Genomic DNA, 26,469 nt, shown 5'->3' on the forward strand with positions numbered 1-26,469 from the left:
TGGATTATAAATTATCAACCAACGTACCAGAACAGATAACTTTCCTCTTTTTCTTGATAACAACTTTGTTATCAAAAGAGATAAAATATCAAGTTCCTTGAATAGTTTAGAAACTGAAAACTAGTTCTTTCTAAACTTGGTATGTAAAGATAATTTTTCTAAATTCATGTTTTATTCCTATCGGAGGATAAACATCTCCCACTGCAACAGCTGCTACTTTTGTAGATGGTATTTTCCCTTTCATATAGTTGTCAGGTTTCCTGAAATCCCTGCAACGAATTGCAGACATGATCAGTAGCTTCCGTATCTACATACCAGGTACTGGTAAATAACACCACTAAACATGTTTCAACAACTAATAAATTAAACACTCCTATATTATTCTTGGTTCTGAAAAGATAGTCCGATCCATCTTAGAGTCCAAGCTTTGTTTCCTATCATAATTGAGACTACTAAGTCTGTTCTATAGTATAATAGCTAGGGGATTGACAAACATTTGAAATCCTAAGAATCATAAAAATATTTGGTCAAGACCAACACCTTTAAAAAATCCCCGTGAATTTTGTATGCCACGTTAGTGTGGTCGTATACAAATTCAAAGAGGAGATTTTATCCATTAATTTTATTATCTCGTCAACCTTATTTTATGACAAATAAAATTAATAGTTGGTCTGTCTTTGGTCTAATATTTGGTCAAAAACTTTGAATTTAAAATAATATTGATTCCTCAAACAATATTATTTAAATTCACGAACACCTCAAATACCGGGAATTATGCATGCCACGTTAGTGTGGACGTATACAAATTCAAACATTCGTAAGAGGAGGGTCTTACCCATTAATTATCTTGTCAACTTTAAATTACCTTATATACCATGAATTTGGTATGTCACGTTAGTGTGGACGTATACAAATTCAATTGTTTGTAAGAGGAGGTATAACCCATTTTATTTTGTTAACCTAACTTTATGACAAATAAAATTACCTCAAACACTGTGAATTTTGTATGCCACGTTAGTGTGGACGTATACAAATTCAAACATTTGTAAGAGGAGGGTTTTACCTTGCTTTATGATAAATTAATAGCTGGTATTACTTTGGTCACGCAAAACAATAGCAGTGACTCCATTGGGGAGGATACTATTGAATGCGTCTAAGTATATATCATTACTTGATACTTAGTCCATTAAATAGGATTGTGCCCCTTCAGTTGGAGAAGATCACACGCTCCTAAATAATTTTCTATAACCATCCATAAAGGAAGTTTGATCTAGTGATCCGCAACAAACTCATCCGTTGTGGAGGGAGGCACTCAGAGCCAACACGCAAGCTTATTGCATCACTTACAAACCAGTAATGGAGACCATGGAATTTATTTAAAAATCCCTCTCCTAATTAATTATTTAAGGTGAGGAATTTTAACCTATGCTAGCATTCATCACATGCACACACACACATCACAGTAAATAAAAGCAATAAATTTGGAAATTAATTTTCCAACTATTATGGCATTTTCCGTCACTGTTCTCCGTGTGCTCCAACCCAAGCTGTTGCCATCTTTAGCCACTGCCATCGGGTCTAGTCGTCGCATCTATCTTGCGTATTATTCCACTGCGTCTCTGGTCCTCCAATAGTACTACACCTCGCAAAGATACGATCCGCGATAAAAATAGAATTTTACATATATCGATCCTATATTCCACGAAGGAATGTACATGTAATATAGATCGAAAATAAAATTCTAAAATCCTAGGGCTAATATAGCTCCTACTGTATTAGTTACATACAATCATGCACACACAAAATAATGCCTTTGACATGTCCAAGGGTCCAATCACACACAACATCTATAAGCCATAATAATTGGAGCATACAACCAAAAAGTTAGCACATCCTACTATTATCCTTCCTAAATTATGTATGACATGTGCATAACATATTTAAATTCTAAACACACAGAGGCAAACCCTAGCTCTGATACCACTTGTTGGTTAGTCCTAGGAAGATCGTACCGATTCCACAGTACAAAAATTTTGTACAAGTGTCGAACCTTTCCTAAATAACCTATTGTGTTCTTTAGAAGTTAAATTAGGAATCGCAGACGGAACTTAACATCATTGATTCCAAATTTAACTTATCTGTTCTTAATGGTTTAGATTTGGATCGCAAGCGGAACTTAACACTATTGATCCAAATCCACCTATGTTATAAATTCAATTAAATATTAATTTCCAAAATTAGCTTCCAGGATTGCATGGCGAGGCACATGGCCTTCTTGGGTATAGGAGCAACCACCACCGCCTAGACAAAGCCTTTTAAGGAAAGCTAATATTTAATTTCCTTATATAACTCTAGGTTTAACCAAAAAGAACAATCGAATCAAAAATTCGAAAAACAAAGAAAACACAAACATGAATTACTAATTCAAAAAACTAGATCTAATGCCTCTTGTGTTTGGAATTTATACAAAGAAAAAAAACTAGTATGATACGGAAGAAAATTACTAGTTATACCTTCTCTTTGTATGCTAATGATCTCGAGATCTTCGACCGTATTTCTCGCCTCACCTTGGACATCGTGTGGGTGACGATCCTTCAAGATGAACACCACCCAAAGAGTTTTCTTCTTCCTCCTCTAATATTCAGCCACCACCACCACCAAGGAGCAAAAGAGAGCAAAGGGAAAAGAGAGGAAGAGAGGGGGCCGGCCACCAAGAGGAACTCCACCAAGGGAATAAGAATTGTTATCTTATGAGGCCTCCCCTCCCCTTCTTTTATATTACTTGCTCAAGATAAATAAGGAAAGACTTTTTATAAAAATTAAAATCTTCCTTAAGTTTTTCCTTTTCCCTTTTAATTTTTCCTTTTCTTTCCTCTTGATTGAATCAATCACCAATCAAGGATCAATTTGATTGGATTTAATTTAGCCGGCCCCTTGCTTGGGCACCAAGCAAGGGTGACCGACCACTATAAGGAAAGAAATAAATCTCTTGTAAAAATTTTAAAAGCATAGAAGGAATGCTCTTATAAAATTTTACAAGCTCTCTTTTGATTTCCTAAAGTGGATGTTAAAAAAGGAAAGTTTTAAAATTTAAAACATCTCTTCTAAAAGTTTCCTTTTTTAACATGGTAACAAAAAAAAAAAGAAAGTTTCAAAGATTAGAACCAAGTTTTAAAATTTAAAACTTCTCTTTTAAAATTTCCTTTTTTAACATGGTAACAAAAAAAAGGAAAATTTTAAAGATTAGAACCAAGTTTTGAAATTTAAAACTTCTCTTCTAAAATTTCCTTTTTTAATATGGTTACAAAAATTGAAAATTTAAATTAAAACTTCTCTTCCTTTTTTTCTTAAAACCATGAGGATGGTTAAAAAAAGAAAGTTTTAAAATTTAAAATCTCTCTTTTAAAACTTGTAGTTTTCTATAAAGAGAAGATTTTAAAAATTCAAAACACCCCTCCTTATTTGAATTAATTTGGCCCGCCCCCTATTGCTTGGGCACCAAGCAAGGGGCCGACCCCTTAAGAGGATAATGTGACCGGCCCTTGCTTGGTCACCAAGCATTGGGTCGGCCCCTTTCTTGGACACCAAGATGAGCTTATATTTGGATGGAATTGAGGCTTTAATGAGGCTACGACAGGGACCTAGAGGAGAAATTGGTTTTGGCCTTCCGATGAGCTCAAGTATTCCGTGTTCACCCCGAACACACAATTCAAGTTCATCGATAATAACTCATTCCACTAGAGAGTTACTATCGCACTACCGCACCAATCCCAAATTACATTATGGGCTCCTTCTTATCATGAGTGTGTTAGTCTCCCTGTGTTTAAGATTATGAATGTCTATTAATTTAATGAGTTATTGACAACTCATTTTAATTAATATCTATCTTCGTGAGTAGTACCACTCAACTTTATCATCATGTCGGACTAAATCCACCTACAGGGTTTAACATGACAATCCTTATGAGCTCTTCTTGGGGACATTCTCAACCTAGATAACTAGGATACAGTTTTCCTCTATAATCAACAACACACACTATAAGCAATATCATTTTCCAACTTATCGGGCCTATTGATTTATCGAGCTAAATCTCACCCTTTGATAAGTCAAAGAAATAAATATTAAATATATATGTTTGTTATTATATTAGGATTAAGAGCACACACTTCTATAATAACTAAGGTCTAGTTCTTTTATTAAGTCAGTATAAAAAGAACTTTCCTTAAATGGTCCAGCTCAATACACTCAGAGTGTAATAGTATAATTTATTAGTCAAGATAAACTAATACCTAATTATATTACGATTATTCTAATGGTTTGTTCCTTTCCATCTTAGTCGTGAGCTACTGTTTATAATTTATAAAGAACCGATAACATGATCTTCTGTGTGTGACACCACACACCATGTTATCTACTATATAAATTAATTGAATAATTACATTTAACAAATAAATGCAGATATTGACCATTGTAATTCTTTATTTCAAAATAAATGTTTATACAAAAGTTGGGCTTTTAGTATACACTATAACAGTTTGGTCCTCATAGAGACCCCTACTGATGCAGCCCCCTCATTGATCTGTGGTATTTTGCTGCTGATTATATCAGTTTGGAGCTGCCCAAAATCTCTAACAGCAGCCACCGTGAGGTCAAAAATTTCATGGGTTGTATCAGTTTGAGGATCAATATCTGTTCCAAGGACTCATCTACTGTCTAAGGTGGTTTTACTGGTGGATAGTGGTCCCATAAGAATGCCTGAGACTGCCCTCACAGTTTTTGGAACCATTACTGAGCTAGGTTCAAAACTTGAGATTGAAACATCTGCTATTATTGTTTTTGAATCCAGAACAGATTCAAAGCCACAATCTGAGGTTGGGCTTGAATGTATCCTCGTTTTGGTGAGGTTAGTTGTCCTTTGCATTTTGTTACCTGATTCTGGGCTGAGAGGAGTATCTGATACAAGTAGGGGGGAAACTGAAATCAGGCTTGCAGGTACAAACCCAGCAGCTGCTGAAATAGGTTTCAATGTAACACTAACCAAATCAGAAAGTGGGTTTGGAGCAGCTACTGTTGCTGAGAGTTCATCTAAGTTGGTTTTGCTAGTTGCTTTGATCCCTGGCCTTAAGGATATTAGACACCTCAGTGAGTAGGGATGAGTCTGAAACCGAAGGACTAGTAAGCTGTTAGGACCGTTGGCGATCGGTTAGAGGGGGGATGAATATTCCCTGCACAAATTAAGTAAACAAAAATATTTCTCGAACAAATGACTTAATTAAAATAACACTTGCAGGTTGTTAATCCAGACAGATGAAGTCTCACTATTTTCTCCTTCAAGCGGAGAAGCCTTTTTTACAACAATGAAAGCACAGAAAGATGAAGCTAAATATAAAAGGAAGTGTGTATAAGTGTTGCTTGGATATTTCTTATTTTTCTTAGCCTCTGGGAGTATGGTTGTTTATATGGTCATGCTCGGGGCATCTGGAAGGGTTCTAGGCGCCTGGAATAGAATAATATTTTATCCCTGATGTAACGGTACGTGCCACGTTCAATTTGGCTAAGAATTGGGTTCCGGGCGTCTTGGACTTGTCCGGGCGCCCCAGATCGGTCCAGGCGCCCCGAGCACAAGAAATCAGCTTTTACTGATTTTTGGTCCCGGTCTCCTGTTCTGATTCGGCTCACATCGATCCGGGTCTTCCGCTTTGGCTCCACTCACTTGGATGATTTCGGTCATCCGAAATATGATTCATCCGAACCCAACTTCCGACCTTCTGGAGCAAACTTTCACTCTGACTTCTCGTTCCTCGGAATCGCTGCTTGCTTCCTTCTCGTCTGCCAGCATACTCTTCCACAGCTTTTTGTCACTCGGGCAACTGCGTCTTTTGCTCCTTGAGCAATCTTCTGCTCCGGGTTCTCATCCCTCGGAAACACCGCACGCTCCCTTCTCGTCCACTAGTATACTCTACCATAGCATCTCGTCTCTCAGACACACTGAACCCGTCAGCTCTCTCCTGTGTCATTCTTCTTGATAGCTGCGCCTTTTACTCGATATCCTATACTCCTAAATTCCTGCACACTTAGACATAGGGTTAAATACAATAAGACTTAACTTAACTTATTTGATTATATCAAAACTATCTTAAGGTATCAACATAAGCTGTGTCAAGATTGTGTTTGGTAAAATAGTCTGGGTTGTGCTTGATTCCTTAGGCCTTTTGAGTTGTCTTGAGTTTGTGCACCTGTAGCTGACCTACCAGGGGTTTCTAGTTGCCTTATTGAGGCCTTTCCTTGTATGCCCGCCGAACCTGATGCAAACCCAGAGGTTGCTAGAACAGCAGCCAAAACTGAAACTGGGGTTGGATTTTCGGCTTCTGGAATTTAGTGGCCTATAACTGTGTGACCTTGGTTTGATGGCTGCCTTTCCCTTTGCTGCCCATGAACTCTAGGTTACGATTGTCCAGCCCGTAGCTCCGTTATTTGTTGTGATTCTCTATAGGTCAGCACCTTTGGGTCTGAAAATGTCTGAAACCGTTTCTGGAATTTGTTGGCCCGAAACTGTGTCGGTTTTGATGATTGTCTTTCCCTTTGCTGCATGTGGCCTTCAGTTTGCAATTGTCCAGCCCCTAGCTCAGTACCTTTGGGTCTGAAATATTTAATGAAAGCAAGGGAGCAGTGTCCGAAACTATTTCTATCTGCAATGTGGTGTTTGTATCAGTGCCCTTAACACACCATGTCTTTTGGTTTGACTGACCATTGGATTTGGGTGATTGTTGTTTTTGATAGTGTCTAGGCATCCCTACCCTCTTTGTAGGGGTCCGGAATATGTTTTGGACACTGCCCATGCTTGAAAATGCCTTGTTGGCTTTGTGTCAGGCTGGTGCAGCAGTGCCCATTTTACCTGCAATTTGAAATTCAGCATTTGCCCCTTGACTTGTAGCTCTTGGTTGTTTCCCTGCATGTTCTGCCACTCCTAAATTCATGCGTGCTTGCTCAATTTCTGAAAATGAAATTGAACCTAACCCGGACGGATTTGAAACTGAAATTGGTAACCCTGCACTTGCTGCTGTTTCCTTACTATTTGCATGTCTGCCCTAGAGGAGATAACTGAATTTGTTTATGAATTGCTGGATTCCATCTAAATCATCACCAGGGGTTGAACCCATAATTTATATTGGTTTGGCTGTGTTTGAAACTAGAATTGAAACCATGAGGCACTGCTCATCAATTGGTTCCATTTTTCCATGCCCTTGTAGCCTGGTTTTTCTCCCTTCCGCTAGTTGCACCTCTGACACCCTGTTTGGAAACAACTTAAGTGAAGAAATTGAATTAAATTCCATTAGGAATTGAATTCTGACAGGAATTGAATTCAATTCCTATATTTGGAATGGATTAGTGAATAATAGAATTGAATTGAATTCCTTAATTTGGAATCTATTTGAATTGAATTCCATTCCTATACATTTACCATTTTATCCTCATAACTAACCATTTATAATCAAGTTAAGTATTAGAGAATAGGAAGAAGGTGGCACACGGAAAGAAGGTGGCCGACAGCAGTATGAAGAAGGTGGCGCATGGGAGAAACGGTGCAAGGAGAAGTTTTCGGCGCAAGGAGAAATGGCGCACAGGAGAAAGGCAGGAGAAAACAAGAGAGTCGGCAGATGGAAAAAAGAGTTTTAAGTTAAAAGGACAATTAAGTAATTTTAGTTGTTCATGGTAATTCCCTATTCAAATCTGACCATTTGAGGTCTGATTTACTATTCACGTTTTTAATGGAATTGGAATTGAATTCCATATCAAATCCGTCTCTAAAATTCATTCCAAACTATGAAATTGAATTCCAATTACCATAGGAATTCAATTCCATAGGATTCCAAACAGGGTGTGATTCTAGATTGGTATCAGGTTTGATACTGCAGTGTCAGAATTTCTGACAGCTGTATTGAGCTTTGTACCCCTTGTCGAATTGGTTGCCTGACTGATCATCTTAGTTGTGGATTGGTTTTGCCCATAGGTATGTGCCTCACCTTCCCTTGAAGGGCTCTTATAGCTAACGATAGGCCCTGCTCAACCCTGCAATTGGAATCCCAGGGTTGTATCAGGATTCCACTGTGCTGTGCCTGTTTGATCATATACCTGAAATTCAGTTCCTTTCTCATTGTCTTGTGCCTTCGTGTGACTCTCCAAGTTAGTTACTTTGGTTTGAGCGAATCCTTGTGCAGTGGAGGAAACCAAAGGGCAGTGAGTAAGGTAGTGCCCCAACTGCCTGCAACCTAAACAGAATCTTAGGATAGATTCAAACTTCAATTGGAGTTCCATCTCTTTCCCATCAGGGACTGTAGCTGGGATACTTGCAGGCAATTGTTTCGTGACATCTATTGCCACCAACACCCATGCAAAGTTGACCCTCTATGTAGTCTTAGTGAATATATCTGTAAATAGTGGGTACCTATTTGGGAAGTGGCCTTGCTTAAACCTGAGGTTGACCAACAATCTATAGGTAACCCATAGATTTGCATCCACTCTCCCAATTAATCAGGAACATGATTGCAACAATCATTTCTCTCTTTTATCTTTAATAAACTATTTAAGTATGGGTGAATAGACCCTACATCCCCACACTTTTTGATGATTGATTAAGCTAAAAGTGCCTAAATCAAACAAATTAAAATTTAACCTCGGAACATTTAATTGCGTATTTATTGATATAGGATATCGTATCATTTTCAATTCTTTCAAATAGTGCTTTTGCACAATTTAATATTAGTAACACATCATAAATAGTACATGAAGGTACAATTATCTGTTTCAGAAACTATGGTGCTATAGTAGAATATCTAGATTGTCATCAAAATACCCGTGGTTCGATCCCAACTATGGCATATTTATAAAAAAATTTCCTCCAAATGGATCGCGCAACCAAAGAATGCTAGACTCTTGGACTACCAGTCACGTGTGCTTCTTGATTTACCCTAATGGTTAATGGAAAAATTTTGTGGAATATTGATGAGGGTATTGTAAAGTATCTCAAATATATAGTGTGCGGAATAAGTGGAATAGATTTGCAACTTCTTATAGAGGATGTTTCAAGTTGGACAATATAAAATAATATATATATATATATATATATATATACACAGAATTGATCTGCTGCGGACAAAGCCCGTGCGGACCGCTGCGGACATGTTCCTGATCAGTCTGGTGACCGATCAGGAACATGTCTGCAGCGATTCGCACGGGGTTTGTCCGCAGCAGATCAATTCTATATATATATATATATATATATTTTGAGATGTCTCGACATATTCACTAGATGCATATATAATACCATTAAGCAATTGAGGTGCAACTTCTTTTGACTATATGAATTGAAGAAGAATTGTAAGGATTTGCTTAATAAAAGTCTTGCCTAAAGACCAACTATATTGCTTGTCTAAGGAGATGAGTCGAAAACCCAATGCATGAATCACATAGTGGTAACTTAGCTTACTGACTAGGGATCTCAAGATCATGACTCAAGAAAACTAGGTTATCCTTCTAATCACTTGTATAAGTGTGAAGTGAGAATCATTTTGAATTGTAAGCACTTGTGAATTCTAAAGCTTTGTAAGGATCAAAATTTGAGATGTACAATCAACTGAGAAATGAGATGTTGGTTGGGAATGAAAGACTGAAAAAATAGTCTTCAACCGAATAAATTCAATTCTTACCTCGACCTTAATAACAAAATATCGATTGAACATGAAAAAAAAAACTTCTAACATCTCAAAATCAGGATTGAGAAATCTCATGCCAATGCAAGAATAGTTTGATAAGAATAGTGAATAAATCTCAGACTGATCAAGTCAGATTGTACTGATTTCCCTAATTTCTAATGGTTGTACAATGACATCTTGATGCTGCTACCCATCTCACACAACATAGAGAGGATCATGTTTCTCTTACCAACTGAGCCATTGTTCTCCAATACACTGCTCACTAAGCTAAAACCCACACCATTTTGTAAACTATTCTTATTCATCATCTCCCTTAACTTCGCTACATCATCCCATTTGCCTTGTGCCGCATATATATTAGATAACAGCACATATGGTCCAATCTCTTGAGACTTCATTTCGATCAACTTCTTGCCGATAATCTCCCCGAGCTTCCAGTTGCAGTGAGTGCTGCAAGCTGACATCAGAGCCCCCAACAAGGCTGGCACTGGCTCAATCAGTAGTCCATCAACTAGTTTCTTTGAGACGCTCAAGAAGCCCGCTCGACCGAGAAGATCCAGCATGCAACCAAAATGATCTGGTCTAGGTTGAATCTTATAAATGCGAACCATACGATCGAAGCACCACCATCCTTCCATTATCATTCCCCCATGGGCACATGCACTCAGAATGCACACAAAGGTAGTCTCATTGAGATCTTGCCCCGCCTTCTCCATTTCGATGAACAACTCGAGAGCCTTCTCACCATTGCCATGCAAACCGTAACCAATAATCATAGAGTTCCATGTGGCTACGCTTCGCTCTTCCATCGAATCAAAGACTTCAGCAGCCGAACTCATATCTCCACACTTGGAATACATATTTACGAGTGCAGTTGAGAGTAAAACATCAGGCCTGATTGTTTCTGATCTGTCCATGATCAACGAATGAATCCACTTTCCCCGAACAAGATCGTCTAAATGTGCACAGGCTGTGAGGACACTGACCAAAGTGGCATTGTCGGGCTTCGCATCTTCAATGGCAATCATACTATCAAACAACTTCAAACATTCTCGATAATCTTTGATACGAGAACAAAGAGCCAACATGATATTCCAAGACACCAAATTCTTGATAGGCATCTTATCAAAAAGCTGCCTTGCAGATGCAATTTCCCCCTTCCTGGCATATCCATCAAGCAAAGTGTTCCATGTAACAGAATCCCTCTCAGGCATTTTTACAAAGAGATGATCTGCTGCATCCATTTCTCCAACCCCGGTATGACCTGCAATCATCACATTCCAGGTGACCAAATCCGTCTCAGGCATATGATCGAACAGGCTACGAGCATAGTCAACCATCCCATTCTTGATGTACCCATCGATCATGGAATTCCAGGTGACAATATCTGAATCGAGGTCTAAATCGAAGAGCTTTCTGGCGGAGTCGACATCGCCCAGAGAGGAGTACATGTGGATGAAAGAGTTTCGAACGTACAAATCGAACTCAAAACCCAGTCTGGAAGCCAGGGCATGGATGCACGGCCCTTCTCGAGCAAGTCCAAGCTCCGCGAGTAGTTTTGCGAGGAGTGGAAAAGTGAAGTGGTTGGGAGGAACTGAGGAAGGAAGCGCGTAGCGGCGGAAGAAATCGAGAGCTTGGTGGGGCTGGTCGAAGTTGATATAGGCGCGGAGGATGATGTTGGAGAGGAAGGCGTCAGGGTCGTCCACGCCGGAGAAGAGAGCCACGGCGAGGGGGATGGAGGACGGGGAGGCGCAAAGGGGCTTGACGAGGCGGCCAGCAGCGAGGCGGTGGCGAGAGAGACCTGATATGACGATCCGCGCCAGGGTCTGAGAGAATCGAGGCGTGGAGGCGGGGCCAGATGCTTCGAGCGCGCGGAGGAGAGGGTGGCTGAGCTTGAGAGGAGGAGGCGGTTGAGAGTCATCGCCTACGGGGATGGCGGCGGCGGCAGCCGCGGCGACGGAGGAGGAGGGAGGTTGGGGGAGATGATGGCGGTCGTCATCGGGCCATATGCGGGCGGGGAGACGGCTTCGGTTGCGGAGGGAGAGGAGGAGGTGGTCGAGATAGCGAGACGATGTTCGGGCCGCAGTTTTGGGTTTAACAGCCATTTTTCCTTTTTTGACCGAAAGATGGCATTTTTATTAGATTTGTGGAACGAGAGGGCACGGCGGAGGAGATCAGAGACCTGTTCACCGGAAGCAATCCCAAGGGAGAGGGGTAAAGCCATCATTCAGGGGCATCTGCATGGGCAAAACTGGCAGGTGCTCTCCGGCCAAACTATGTCCGGTGGGCTGGTGGCTGGAGAGCGGAGCGACTGATGCAGCCAAGCAGCGACTCTCAGAGGAAAAATTGCTCTCATGTAGTTTTTATTACAACAGGATTGAGATGAGTAGGACAATATTGTTATGGTGCTAATAATCTCATAGTATCTTTATTTTCTTGCTTGATAATTAGCAATGATTTTGGTGGTTTTACTTAGTTGATTTTATTAATTTATAATAATATTGAAGTTGTAGTAGTTTTATTACTCTAAGTTATATTTTACAAGAGAAGTATTCAATTTGAATAATCCTCTTTTCAAGTATTCCCTCCTACGTTGTCTTTATTTTTGGTATGTATAACCTTATCAACCACGAATATCAAGAACATGTCATAAATCGATGAGCATTAGCTTTATAGTCCTTCTTAGATCTTAATAAATTGCCCAAATAGAGCTCTTGCAATTTAGAGATGGGTACATGTGCATCTTATTACTCTCATGTTGATCCACTAGCTAGTCATCTAAGGTGTTAACCAAATTATATTTGAGCACCACCATGATGAGTATGATGAGATTTCACACTTCAATTACAATGACATGTCACATTTCAATTATGAGCGAGTTTGTCTATGAGCGAGTTTGTCTGGTGAGATTTACATTCTTAAATAAAATACTATCTTGTATTCCCAGCACTTAAAGTCAATTATCTACATAAGGAGTGAGATTCGCTCGAACTTAGATTTCACACGCTTAAATTCTTAACCACCCTTTTAGTTGTTAAGGCATTCTTTTAAGCAGTACATGTACCCTTTTCAGGGCCGGCTTAAAATTCTACAGGGCCCTAGGTGAAGAAAAAAAAAGCTTTTAATAATATTTTTTTTTAAAAAAAATTTATCCTTTTTTTTATTTAGACTTGGGATTGACAACGGCGTAATTTTTTAAATAATTATATTTTAAAATTCACATTATGTAATTTTAATTTGATAATATTTCAAACTTCGACTATTACTGACACAAATGTATAAGAAAATTCTCATACAATTACTAATAATATAGATTTGGGTTCATAGTTCATTCATTCCATAATTTATTTATACAGAACAATAAAGAATATTTTGAGGAAAAGAAAGCGAAAAAAATATTATCAAGTGAGATAGGAAAAAGATGTCTTCTTAGAGAACTAATGATAAAAGAGGAAAAAATACATGGATACTAATGAGATAATGAATAGATGATGAACTAATTATAAAATGAGATAAAAAAAAAGAAATTAAATGTAAGGTCTTAAATAGTTATATTGTAGCTCTAGATATAATTTTAGCATCATAATATAATAATTATAATTAATATGTAATTAAATGTAATTATCATTGGAATTAATTGAAGTGCACTATAAAAATAGAAACAACAAAATCTGAAATAAAATCGATTGCATTAGAAGCTAGCAAAATTTAAAGAGCACTGGAACGAAGCAAACCCAATTAGAGCAAAATCTGCATGCATGCATAATGCAACCTTGGAACTAGACAATATAACTGTTAAATGTAAATATTAAATAATAAATCTATTCTTTAATTAATAATGGGCCCTAATAAAATTGGAATTTTAGGCATAGGTCTTAATGGTCTATGCCTTGAGTCGGGCCTAACCCTTTTACTATTATCATTGTCATAATTAGTAATTGAATCACTTATAAGATGTTGATATAATTCGGGTCAACTTATAGATAAAATATTTAAGGTTGAGACAAAGTTAAAAAAGATATTGCCCTCTCTTAGGTAGGGGTAAACAATTGGTTAATAATCAAATTTATCGAACTATTTAAATTGAAATTGAATAAATTAACTAATAACTTTTGCCTCAAAATAATACCCCTCTAAATTTTAAGTCTCCATGAATCTTGAAATTTTAAAAAATGAAAAAAAAAATAGAAATCACAATAAACTAAATCCATATACATTAACTTATAAGTGAGACTTTCAACATTGGCATTTATCTTTATTTATTGTTAGGGGACTGGCATTGATAAGTAAAAATCCCAACCTAGCTATAAGGTCTAGGTGTGGAATACCAGCAAAGTTATGAAGGGCATTGAAATAGAAGTAAGAATATCTATTTAATGGAATTGGAATAGCAATAAAAGGAAGTTATACGTGATCAATTGGATACGGTAATAAAATAAAATAAAGAGAATTTGGGATAAGAAAAAAAATGGGAAGACTTGGGATGAGAAAGATAGAAAAATACAATAAATGTTTACTGGGTCAATGTTATTTTCCCCAACTAAAAGGTTCTTAATGATTATGGAATTGGAATCTTTCGCTATAAGAAAATTGTCAATTTACAATAGAATTTTAAGGACTGAAAAAAATTGATTACTATCATTAAAAATTTTTGTTGCAAATTAATAAATGAACAAAGCCATTCTGTCGCCGTTTTTTCCTATTTTAATTTTCTTTAACATTGACGATAGATTTTTAATATCAATTGTTATTTTATGGCCGATTTAAAATCAATCCCAAAATAATGATTGATAGAAATTTAGATGGTTGATTTTTCACCTTATTTCAATTTATGATATAATTAATGACTACAATAAAATTTAATCATTAAATAAAGAAAATATAAAATTAGTAAAATATTTTATCAGCTATTTTTTCTTTTATTTTAATTTTACTTTTGTATGGTTAGTGATCTATTTTTAAATCCTATTTTGTAATCAGTTTTTACCATCTCATGTAAAATCGATGACATTTAACTATAAATTAATTCCAAATCTTATAAATAAATCAGTAAAATAAATTCCAAACCATCTAATTGTAAACTCAATCAGCTCCTCAGTCTCCTCCTAAATAAATAAATTAGAATAATTAAAAGTCTTTTTAAATCTATTCAATTTATCCCAGTAAAATATCCCTAAATTCATTTTAAATTTAAAAAATTATATAATAAACTATATATATTTATATAAAATTATTTTATTTTTAATTATTTTATTATTATTATTCTAAATAAATTTATTTAAATCAAATTTAATAATTTTAACTATTTATATTATATATATAATATAATACATATTTAAATTATTATAGAATATTAATATGTTAACTATGAAATCTTAACCTATTTTCCATTTTGGCTTAAGTAGAGGATCTCATCATCCTCATCATTCACTATAGGAGGAGCTCCGGTCGTTACTTTTGGCGTAGAAAGAGGAGCCTCATCTGTAGACTCGGTCACTGTTGGAAGGGCTCCTTTTGTTACTTTCAACTTAAAGGACAAGCAAATTAAAAAAATGAATAAAGACATTCTATCGCTATTTTTTTCTATTTTAATTTTTTTTTATCATTGATGATAGATTTTTAATATCAATTATTATTTTATGACTGATTTAAAATCGGTTCCAAAATAATGACTAAATAAAAATTCCCATAGTTAATTTTTCATCTTATTTTAATTTATGATATAATTAATGACTAAAATTTGATCATTAAATAAAAAATAAAATTAGCAAAATATTTCATCGCTATTTTTTTCTTTCATTTCAATTTTATTTTTTTTATAGTTAGTGGTCTATTTTTTAATCCTATTTTATAATCAATTTTTACAATCACATATAAAATAACAATTGATATTAAAAATTTATCATTGACAATTGAATTCTTTATTCATTTATTAATTAGGTTGCTCCTCCTTATGAGTTGGAAGTAACCCCTCTACAGTCTGCAGATAAGGCTCCTTCTTTTGCATCAAAGCAATAACGGAAGCCCCTCCGACAATGAATGATGAGGGTGATGAGTCAACCGTACCATTGGGATAGGCCCTCCACTTAAGCCAAAATGAGAAATAGGTTGTTTCATAGGTAACCTATTAATATTATATAATAATTTAAATATGTATTATATATATATATAGTTAAAATTATTGTATTTGATTTCATTAAATTTATTTAGGAGAATAATAATAAAATAATTAATAAGAAAATAATTTTATATAAGTATATATAATTTATTATATAGTTTTTTTAATTTAAAATGAATTTAGGGATATTTTACCGGGATAGATTGAATAGATTTAAAAAGCCTTTAAATTATTCTACTTTATTTACGTTAGGAGACTGATGAATTGACTGGGTTTATGATTATAAGATTTGTATTTGATTTATAGTGAACTGTAATCGATTTTTACATGCATGATCAATTTAAAATCGGTCACAAAATAATGATGGATTATAAACTTCCATAGTTAATTATTAGCCTTATTTCAATTTATGATATAATTAATGACTAAAATAAAATTTGATCATTAACTTCATGCCATCTACGAATTTAGCCAGAAATAGAAAAAATAATCTTATGATAGATTTTCTTATAGCCTAATGCGTAAGTTTCACGTGCCATTTTATTATTCCCACCTTTTTAAAATAATATTCCTAGCCGTTGAACTTTCCATAATAGGGATGAGCTTCCTCCAAATAAATCTAGGCTAGATTTCCGCAAGATATGATTCTCATAAATCTAACCACCAAGATTCCACAGATCTTTGCTAGATCTCTGAAGACTCAAATCCAGAAGAATCAGCATGTCTAACTTCACTCGATGCGCGGCTTGCAGATATCTTCGAAGGCGATGCTGCGAAGATTGCACGTTGGCTCCCTTCTTCCCCTCGACGAACCCCACACGATTTGAGTTAATTCGATCCTGTCTGTACAGGTACTGCTCCAACCTCTCACATTGGGATGGTGAAACTCATACTTAAGTAGTGGATCTCACCACCTCATTGTGAGAAGTTGGGGCAGTGCCTGTACAGGCAGGATGAAATTTACCCACAATTTGCATACGTCCACCGTGTCCTTGGGGCTAGCAACGTCGCTTGAATGCTACAGGTAGTTTTATTGATTCGAGCCATGCACCGGACTCGCATGCTTTGCTTTTCTACCAAACTTAATTAGTCGTGAGCCTATTGGACAGCAAATTCCGGCCGAGTAGCGAAGGCAAGTGGCCAATGCCATCGCTCTAGAGGCGTATTGGAGAGTGCAAGACCCGGTGTACAGGAGTGTCGGTGTGATATCGAGGCTTCAGCAAGAGATCAACGCGGCTCAGCGTGAGCTAACCGAGATGCAGGCGCACATCACACTCTATGCGGCTCGAGCCCAATCACCGACCACTCAGTTTGATCCGTCTATAAGAGACAATAGAACACCTAAGAATTGAACACGTTAGTGTAGCCTGTATTAATAGCTAGTAACTATCTATGATTTATATTTTTTATATTAATCTAGTATCAATCGTTATTTTATGACAGATTTAAAATCGGTCCCAAAATAATGACCAATTAGAAATTTTCATAGTTGATTTTTCGCCTTATTTCAATTTATGATATAATTAATGATTCACTGAAGAAAAATTAAAATTAGCAAAATATTTCATCGCAATTTTTTTCCTAATTTTTTTTTCTTATTAATTATTTTATTATTATTCTCCTAAATAAACTTAATGAAATCAAATTTAATAATTTTAACTATTTATATTTTATATATAATATAATACATATTTAAATTATTATATAATATTAATAGGTTAACTATGAAACCTTAATCTATTTCTCATTTTAGCCTAAGCGGAGGACTTATTCCAACGACACGGTTGACTCATCATCCTCGTGATTCACTGTCAGAGGGGCTCTGGTTATTACTTTTGGTACAAAAGGAGGAGTCTCATATGTAGACTCATCGGTCACTGTCGAATTAATTTCTTTCATTTCAATTTTATTTTTTATCTGTTAGTGATCTATTTTTAAATCCTCGTAATCAATTTTTATAATCACATGTAGAAATAGATTACATTTTACTATAAATCAATTACAAATATTATAATTATAAACTCAATAGCTCCTCAATCTCATAACGTAAATAAAATAGAATAATTAAAAGGTTTTTTAAATCTATTCAATTTATCCCGATAAAATATCCCTAAATTCATTTTAAATTTAAAAATATATAATAAATTATATATATTTATATAAAATTATTACCTATAAAACCTTAGCCCATTTTCCATTTTGGCCTAAGCGGAAGACTTATCCCAATGGCATGGCTGACTCATCATTCATTGTCGGAAGAACTCATCATTACTTTTGGCGCATAAGGAGAAGCCTCATCTGTTGCCTCATTGGTCACTGACAGAGGGTCTCCTTTCGTTACTTCCAACTTGGAAGGAGGAGCTGATTCACATGAGTCAATGCCGAAGACTCATCAATCAATGCTGGAGGAGCTAAAAACTGATCAGAAGGAGGAATCGACTCCTCCCTCACTGTCGATTCCATGGTCAATGTTAGAGGAGCAAGCTCATCTGTAGACCCGTCAGTCAATGTCGGAGACTCATTAGTCAAGCTCCTCCTGGCTCCTTCATCAATGTCGTTTCTGCCGCCACTGCTTGAGGAGGCTCTTCCTTCCGTCATTGCACCGTCCATCGTCTACATAGAAGAAATTCTTATCTGCTAGGCTCATCAAATGCAACATGGGGAGGCTCATCAATATCGACATCTATCAGGTGTGGAAGACCAGAAAAGTTAGACATTAAAACAGGGCCGGTCCTGACATTTTGGGGCCCTTGGCGAAAAGAGAAAAAGAGGCATTATAATTTTTTTTTACTAACACAATTTGAATAGAGTTTAATAATAAAACTTAAAAAAATAATATATTTTATTTAAAATATGTCGAACTCCATACAAAATATATTTCTCAAGGTTCTCCAAAAAATACAACACCATACAAAATATATTTCTCAAGTCTCTCCAAAAAGTGTAGTCCCCTACAAATACAAAAACAAAACAAGTATCAAATAATCATTGAAAAAATCTAGATCTTCTAGCATTTTGGGAAGCAAAATCATCAATAAGGTCTTCTAAATCAAGTTTTTCTAACACTTCATTTTCAATGCATAAAATTGTCAAGTCATTTAATCTGTCTCGAGACATAGTTGAACGCAAGTGCGATTTTATCAATTTCAGTTTAGAAAAACTTCTTTCTGCTGATGCTACAGTAATGAGTATAGTTAACAAAACTCTATAAGCAATGGAAATATTAGGAAAACAATATAAGACTTTTACAAACTCAAGAACTTCAAAAGCTGACTTTGTTTCTGTTGGTAAACACATTTGTAGCACTTGCAATTCAGAAAATAAATCATCAGCATCAATATCAGACTTGTCATTATATTTTAGAGCAACATGAAGATTATTACAACACTCATACAATCTATTATCATTCATTGAAAGAAATTTTTTAGGATTGAATAAAAAAACTAAAAATGTTTTCAAAGATTTCTAATTGTTCAAATCTACTTTTTAAAGAGGAAATAGCAATATTAATGACAATAATAAAATAATTAATCCTAAAAGATTCTTCAGTAGATTGTGAAATCTCTTTGTGATAATTTTCATCGAATTGTTTCTTTCTATGAATTTTACGTTTTTGAGGAAAAATAGGATCAATTTCCATTTTAGATGCAATCTCTTTCGCTAATGTCATAGCAGATTGGAAACCTTCCTCCCTATATCTTTCAAAATAAGAAATCAATCCTCTCAAAATCTTTATTGCAATATCAATTTGCCTATCTTTAGATTGCAACTTTTTACTAATCAATTCAATTTTTTTTTCAAAATGTTATGTCATATAGTCATGCCCAACAAAAATTCAAAACATTCAAGCTCATGTTTTACTAAAGATTCAGCCTCACTCCTAGTCTTAGTATCTTCACTAACTTTCGATAATTCATATAAAGCTTCTCTTATCTCATTTAGCTGAGTTATTATGGTTGTGATACTATTAACATGACTTTCCCATCTTGTTGTTGACAATGACTTTAGAGTTAATTGATGAACATGATCTTGTAAAATCTTCCACCTTTTCGTAGAACTAGAAAATAAAGTATACATGCGTTGCACAACTCCAAAAAATGACACAGCCTTAACACAAGAATTTGTCATATCACAAATTGTTAAATTAAGAGAATGACAAGCACATGACATATAAAATACTTTTGGATTTATTTCAAGAAATCTCTTTTGTACACATTGATTTTTACCTTTCATATTATAACCATTATCATAACCTTGTCCCCTCACATTATCAATATCAAGTCCGAGGGTTTCTAAAACAGATTGTAATTCATTAAAAAGTCCTAATCCAGATGTATCATTCACTTTTAAAAACTCTATAAAATACTCATTTACCTTTATAGGACAAGCTAAGACATCCACACATCGAATTATCAAAGTCATTTGCTCATGGTGACTTACATCTGAAGTACAATCAAGTATCACTGAAAAATATTTTGCCTCTTTTATTTTTTCAATTATAGTACTTCTGACTTTAGAACCTAATATAAAAATCAACTTATTTTGAATCTTATGACTAAGGTAATGATAATGAATCTCATTATTTTGAATGCGTCTAAAATGCTCTTGCATTACCAAATCAAATTCTGCAATTAATTCAAGTAGCCCTAAAAAGTTACCATTACTACTTTGGTAAAATTTTTTCATTATCCCCATGAAAAGCCAAATTACGTTTAGCAAGACATTTCACAACAGAAATAATCCTAGCTAAAATAAGTTTCCAATGTTCTTTCTCTTTCTTAATTTGCACTTGGATCTCTTTGTCAATTGTTTCATTCTTTTTCAATCTAATTTCCAAATCAATCCAAGTTCTCATGTTAGTAATATGCTCAATACCATTCTCATGTTGTCTAAGTCTATCACTTAAATGTTTCCAATCATTTAGACCTTCATTTGCCAGCAAACTTTTATTTTTCACTGATTTAAACAATTTGCAACAAAAACAATATACTTTGTTTGCATCTTTCGAGTATACAAGCCATTTTCTATCTTGATTCTCTCCATTTGGTAATTTTCTTGTGTAATAAGAATATGAAAAATGTCTCGAAAACTCATCTACAGTGAACTTAAGATTACTTTCTCTTATAGTACCTTTCTCTACCAAAAGATCTCTTGTTTTATTATCAATGTTATCCCAAGATCTTGGATCATATATATCCAAAACATGACCAGTTTTCTCTAACTCATTTTCATTCTCAATTATATTACCCGTTGGAGTGTATACTGAAAGCCTAAGCTTTTGTAAACATTTGCTTTAAATAAAGAATCACATTTGGTCAAATAATCTACATTTGTTTGTAGTTGTTCAATTAATTTATATTGTAGATAACATAGTATGTGGTGTCACATACAGAAGATGATGTTATCAGTACCTTATAAATTATAAACAGTAGCTCATGACCAAAATGGAAAGGAACAAACTATTGGAAGGTCGTAGTGTAATTAGGAAATAGTTTATCTTAACTATTTAATTACACTAGTACACTTACAGTGTATTGAGTAGGACCATTAGAGGTCGTTTCTTTTATACTGACTTTATAAAGAAATAATGACCTCAGTTATTATGGAAGTATGTGCTCTTAATCCTAATATAATAACAAGCACGTATATTTGATATTTATTTCTTTAATTTATCAATGGGTGAGATTTAGTTCGATGAATCAATAAGCCCGATAAGTTGGGAAATGATATCACTTATAGTGTGTGTTGTTGATTATAGAAGGAAACTGTGTCCTAGAGATACTAGGTTGATAATGTCCCCAAGATGAGCTCATAAAGATTGTCATGTTAAACCCTGCAGGTGGACTTAGTCCGACATGATGATAAGGTTGAGTGGTACTATTCTTGGACAAAGATATTAATTAAATGAGTTGTCGGTAACTCACTTAATATTAGTGGACATTCGATATCTTAAACACAGGGAGACTAACACACTCATAATAAGAAGGAGCCCAAAAATGTAATTTGGGATTGATGCGGTAGTTCAATGATAGTTCTCTAGTGGAATGAATTATCATTGATAAAATTAAGTTGTGTGTTCGGGGCGAACACGGGATGCTTAATTTTATCGGGAGACCAAAACCAATTCCTCCTCTCGGTCCCTATCGTAGCCTCTTATTTATAGAGTACTATACCCACCTATATCCACCTTCTATACCCACCAATATGGGGCCGGCCAAGCTAGCTTGGGAACCAAGCTAGGGCCGGCCTAGGTATAAAATTGGGTGGCCGACCCTAGCTTGAACCCAAGCTAGAGGGGCCGGCCAAATTAAATTAAAAAGGGATTTTAATTTTAATTTTTATTATGTGGAAGATATAATTTATTAAAGAGAATTAAAATTAAATTATCTCTCTTGTAAAAGATCTACAAAAGAATTAAAGGAGAGAGAATATATCACTTTCCTAATTTGTAGATTGGAGAGAGTTTTTATTTTCTCTTTAAAAATTATTCACATGATAAGAAATTAAAATTATGGAAATTTCTTTTGATCAACCATGAAAAGATTAATATGAAAAATTTTATTTTTAAAATTTTTCCGGAAGCAAATAAGGAAAGTTTAATTTTTCTTGTGGAAAAATTTTTCCTTAATTGCTCCATGAAGTGGCCGGCCATACACATTGATTAAGAAAAGTTTATTTAATTTTTCTTAATTAATTGTTGTCAAGGAAATTAAGGAAATTTTTATTGTAATTAAATTTCCTAATTTGCTTAGGCCAAGGAATATAAAAGAAGGGGTGAGGGTGCCTTCATGAGATACAACCTCTATTATTTTCTCTCCCTCTTTTGTTCCTTGGTGTGGCCGGCCATCCTCTCCCTCTCTTCCTCTTGTGGTGGCCGAACCCCTCTCTTTCCTTGGAGCTCTTGTGGTGGCCGGATACTACTTGGAGAAGAAGAAGAAGAAGGAGAGAAAGCTAGCATCTCTTGGAGCTTGGTTAGTGTTTTGATTTTCTTCCTTGGTGAAGCTTCTTTCTTTGTGGCCGAACCTAGCTAGGAGGAGAAGAAGGTGGTTGGTGGTTTCTCATCTCGGAAGATCGTTGCCCACGCAATGTTCGAGGTTAGAAGAGGAATACGGTAGAAGATCAAGAGGTCTTTTTACAAGGTATAACTAGTATTTTCCTTTTCCGCGTCATACTAGTTATTTATGGAAATAATATCAAATACAAGAGGCATACGATTTAGTATTTCGAATATGTTATTTCGATGTTGTGTTCTTTTGTTTTATTTTATCCTTGTGATTTGATTGTTCTTTTCGATTAACCTAAAGTTATTTTAGGAAATTAAATATTAGATTTCTATAAAAGGTTTTGTCTAGTCGGTGGTGGTTGCTCCCATATCCAAGAAGGCCATGTGCCTCGCCACGTCAGTACTGGGAACCAATTATGGAAATTAATATTTAATGGAATTAATAACTTAAGGTGATTTGGGTCGAACGTGTTAAGTTCCGCAGGAGATCCAAGTCTAAACCTAAAAGAACAAATAGATTAAGTTTTGGATCAAACGTGTTAAGTTCCGTAGGCGATCCAAAATTTAATTTAAAAGAACACATGGTAGCTAGGAAAAGGTTCAGACCTATGTACAAAATTTTTGTACAGTGGAACCTCTAGGTTTTCCGAGTAGCAACCAACATTACCAACTTCTACATTCAAATCATTATCATCATTTTCTTTCAATTCTTCTTGGTCATTCATTGCATGATTATTATCATCATTTTCTATCAATTCTTTCTGCTAATTGATTGTATGATTATTAAGTTCTTCTTAATTACTCAGTTGTTGCTCATTTGTTGCATAATCATTTAGTTCTTCTTGATTACTTAGTTGTTGCTCATCTATTGCATAATCATTTAGTTCTTGATTTTCTTCTTGTAATTCATTAACTGAATCTCCAATTGAAGAGTTAGTTTTAAAAAATTTATGAAGAGCACATTTCTGAGTTTTAATAATCTCTTCTACTCTTTTTCTTTTGTTTATTTTCTGACTCCCAGATATATATTTCTTTGAAAACATGCTTATAATACAAATTTTAAGTGTAAAAATAAAACATACAAAACTAGCAACAAAGCTAGCAAGTAGCAACGAAATAAAGACAAGTAGTGAAAATAATAGTAAAAGAGCAATAAAACCTGGTTTGTGCTTGAATCAATCGATAGATGTCACTTTTGCAATAATTTCCAGCTGAACAATAGATCTAAGGCAAGGATCATCGAGAAATGGAACTCGCAACATTTTTACTCTTCGAGCATAAATCTAAACACTTCTTCCCTAGAGGAACTCAAACATGAGTCACTTACTCGACCATCCAGAAACCAAAGTCAAAAGCTATGAAAGGGAGAAAGAAAATCAGTAAATCACCTCCACTGTGGCTGAAAATTCTCAAAAATAGTCTCTAAATCCTATTGACACTTGACAGTGATCAGATTCAAAAGCTGACAGTTTTTACTTTTCAAAGACAAATTCAAACTGATTTTTCTCAGATGAAATTGTGTTCGGTAACTCTCCTCCTTCAAAATCAACAACTTTCTTGATCAAGAAGATCTCTGACTCCTACAGGCTACAAACTGCAGCGTGCGGACCTGCAGTTGCGAGAATAAAATCAAATGACCATGATCGATCAAGAAGATAGAAAGAAAATTTTTGCAAAACAATAGTACAAAAAGGATAAAAGAAAAAAAGGAAACGAGAGAGACAGTACCGGAGCTTCCTTCGTTTTTTTTCACTGCACCTTTATTGCTACTTCAAAGGTGCAAAGCAAGGATCAAAGTTGTTGTTTCAAAGGTTCAAAGCAAGGATCAAAGGTCAAAGGTGCTGCTTCAAAGGTTCAAAGCAAGGATGAAAAGGTGTTTGCTTCAAAGGTTCAAAGTAAAAGACGTTCAATATTCCTGTGCTACCTTGGAAAGGAAAATTTTCCTGGGAAAGGAAACATGCTACCCATTCCTTTTTTTCCTTTCATTTTTTTTTGAAAGTATTTTCTTAAATTTTAATAATATATATTCAACGTTTATTAAAAAGATTCAACTATATATATATATATATATATATATATATATATATATATATATATATATATATATATATATATATATATATGTTTTTCGAATTTGGGGCCCGATTTATATATATATGTTTTTCGAATTTGGGGCCCCCAAAAATCGGGGGTCCTAGGCCGTCGCCCTCGGTGACATGCCTCAGGGTCGGCCCTGGGCACAAGACAATGAAAAAGGAACTGAATTTCAAGTATCTGATCAAACAGGCACAACACAGTGGAAGCCTGATACAACCCTGGGATTCCAAATGCAGGGTTGAGCAGGGCCTATCGTTTAGCCCTTCAAAGGAAGGTGAGGCACATACCTATGGGCAAAACCAATCCACAACTAAGATGATCAGTCAGGCAACCAATTCGACAGGCGGTACAAAGCTCAATACAACTGTCAGAAATTCTGACACTGCAGTATCAAACCTGATACCAATCTAGAATTAGAGGTGCAACCAGCGGAAGGGAGAAAAACCAGGCTACAAGGGCATGGAAAAATGAAACCAATTGATGAGCAGTGCCTCATGGTTTCAATTCCAGTTTCAAACACAGCCAAACCAATATCAATTATGGGTTCAACCCCTGGTGATGGTTCAGATGGAATCCAGCAACATGAAAAAATTCAGTTATCTCCTCTAGGGCAGACAGGCAAACAGTTAAGGAAACAGCAGTAAGCAGGGTTACCCATTTCAGTTTCAGATCCGTCCGGGTTAGGTTTAGTTTCATTTTCAGAAATTGAGCAAGCACGCATGAATTTAGGAGTGGCAGAACATGCAGGGAAACAACCAAGAGCTACAAGTCAAGGGGCAAATGCTGAATTTCAAATGGCAGGTAAAATGGGCACTGCTGCACCAGCCTGACACAAAGCCAACAAGGCATTTTCAAGCATGGGTAGTGTCCAAAACATATTCCGGATCCCTACAAAGAGGGTAGGGATGCCTAGACACTATCACAAACAACACTCACCTAAATCCAATGGCCAGTCAAACCAAAAGACATGGTGTGTTAAGGGCACTGATACAAACATGACATTGCAGACAGAAACAGTTTCGGACACTGTTCCCTTGCTTTCAGTAAATATTTCAGACCCAAAGGTACTGAGCTAGGGGCTGGACAATTGCAAACTAAAGTCCACATGCAGCAATGGGAAAGGCAATCATCAAAACCGACACAGTTTCAGGCCAACAAATTCCAGAAATAATTTTAGACTTACATTTTCAGACCCAAAGGTGCTGACCTATGGATCACAACAAATAACGGAGCTAGGGGCTGGACAATCGCAACCTAGAGTTCATGGGTAGCAAAGGGAAAGGTAGCCATCAAATCAAGGTCACACAATTACAGGCCAGTAAATTCCAGAAGCCAAAAATCCAACCCAGTTTCAATTTTGGCTGTTGTTCTAGCAACCTCTGGGTTTGCATTAGGTTCGGCGGGTAATCAAGGAAAGGCCCCCAATAAGGTAGCTGGAAACCCCTGGTAGGTCAGCTACACGTGCACAAACTCAAGACAACTCAAAAGGCCTAAGGAATCAAGCACAACCCAACACTATTTTACCAAACACAGTCTTG

The 26,469-nt window shown here is 35.6% G+C and overlaps 1 protein-coding gene across 1 annotated transcript; it reads right to left on the reverse strand.

Moving 5' to 3' along the window:
• Nucleotides 1-9,774: 9,774 nt before the first annotated feature.
• Nucleotides 9,775-12,066, reverse strand: LOC122051162 (putative pentatricopeptide repeat-containing protein At5g37570). The gene has a single exon (XM_042612136.1). The coding sequence runs from the start codon at nt 11,816-11,818 to the stop codon at nt 9,869-9,871; it is 1,950 nt and encodes a 649-aa protein (XP_042468070.1). The 5' UTR covers nt 11,819-12,066; the 3' UTR covers nt 9,775-9,868.
• Between the last annotated feature and the right edge of the window lie 14,403 nt (nt 12,067-26,469).

Source organism: Zingiber officinale, chromosome 3A (genome assembly GCF_018446385.1).
Source record: "Zingiber officinale cultivar Zhangliang chromosome 3A, Zo_v1.1, whole genome shotgun sequence".
NCBI classification, from domain to species: Eukaryota; Viridiplantae; Streptophyta; class Magnoliopsida; order Zingiberales; family Zingiberaceae; genus Zingiber; species Zingiber officinale.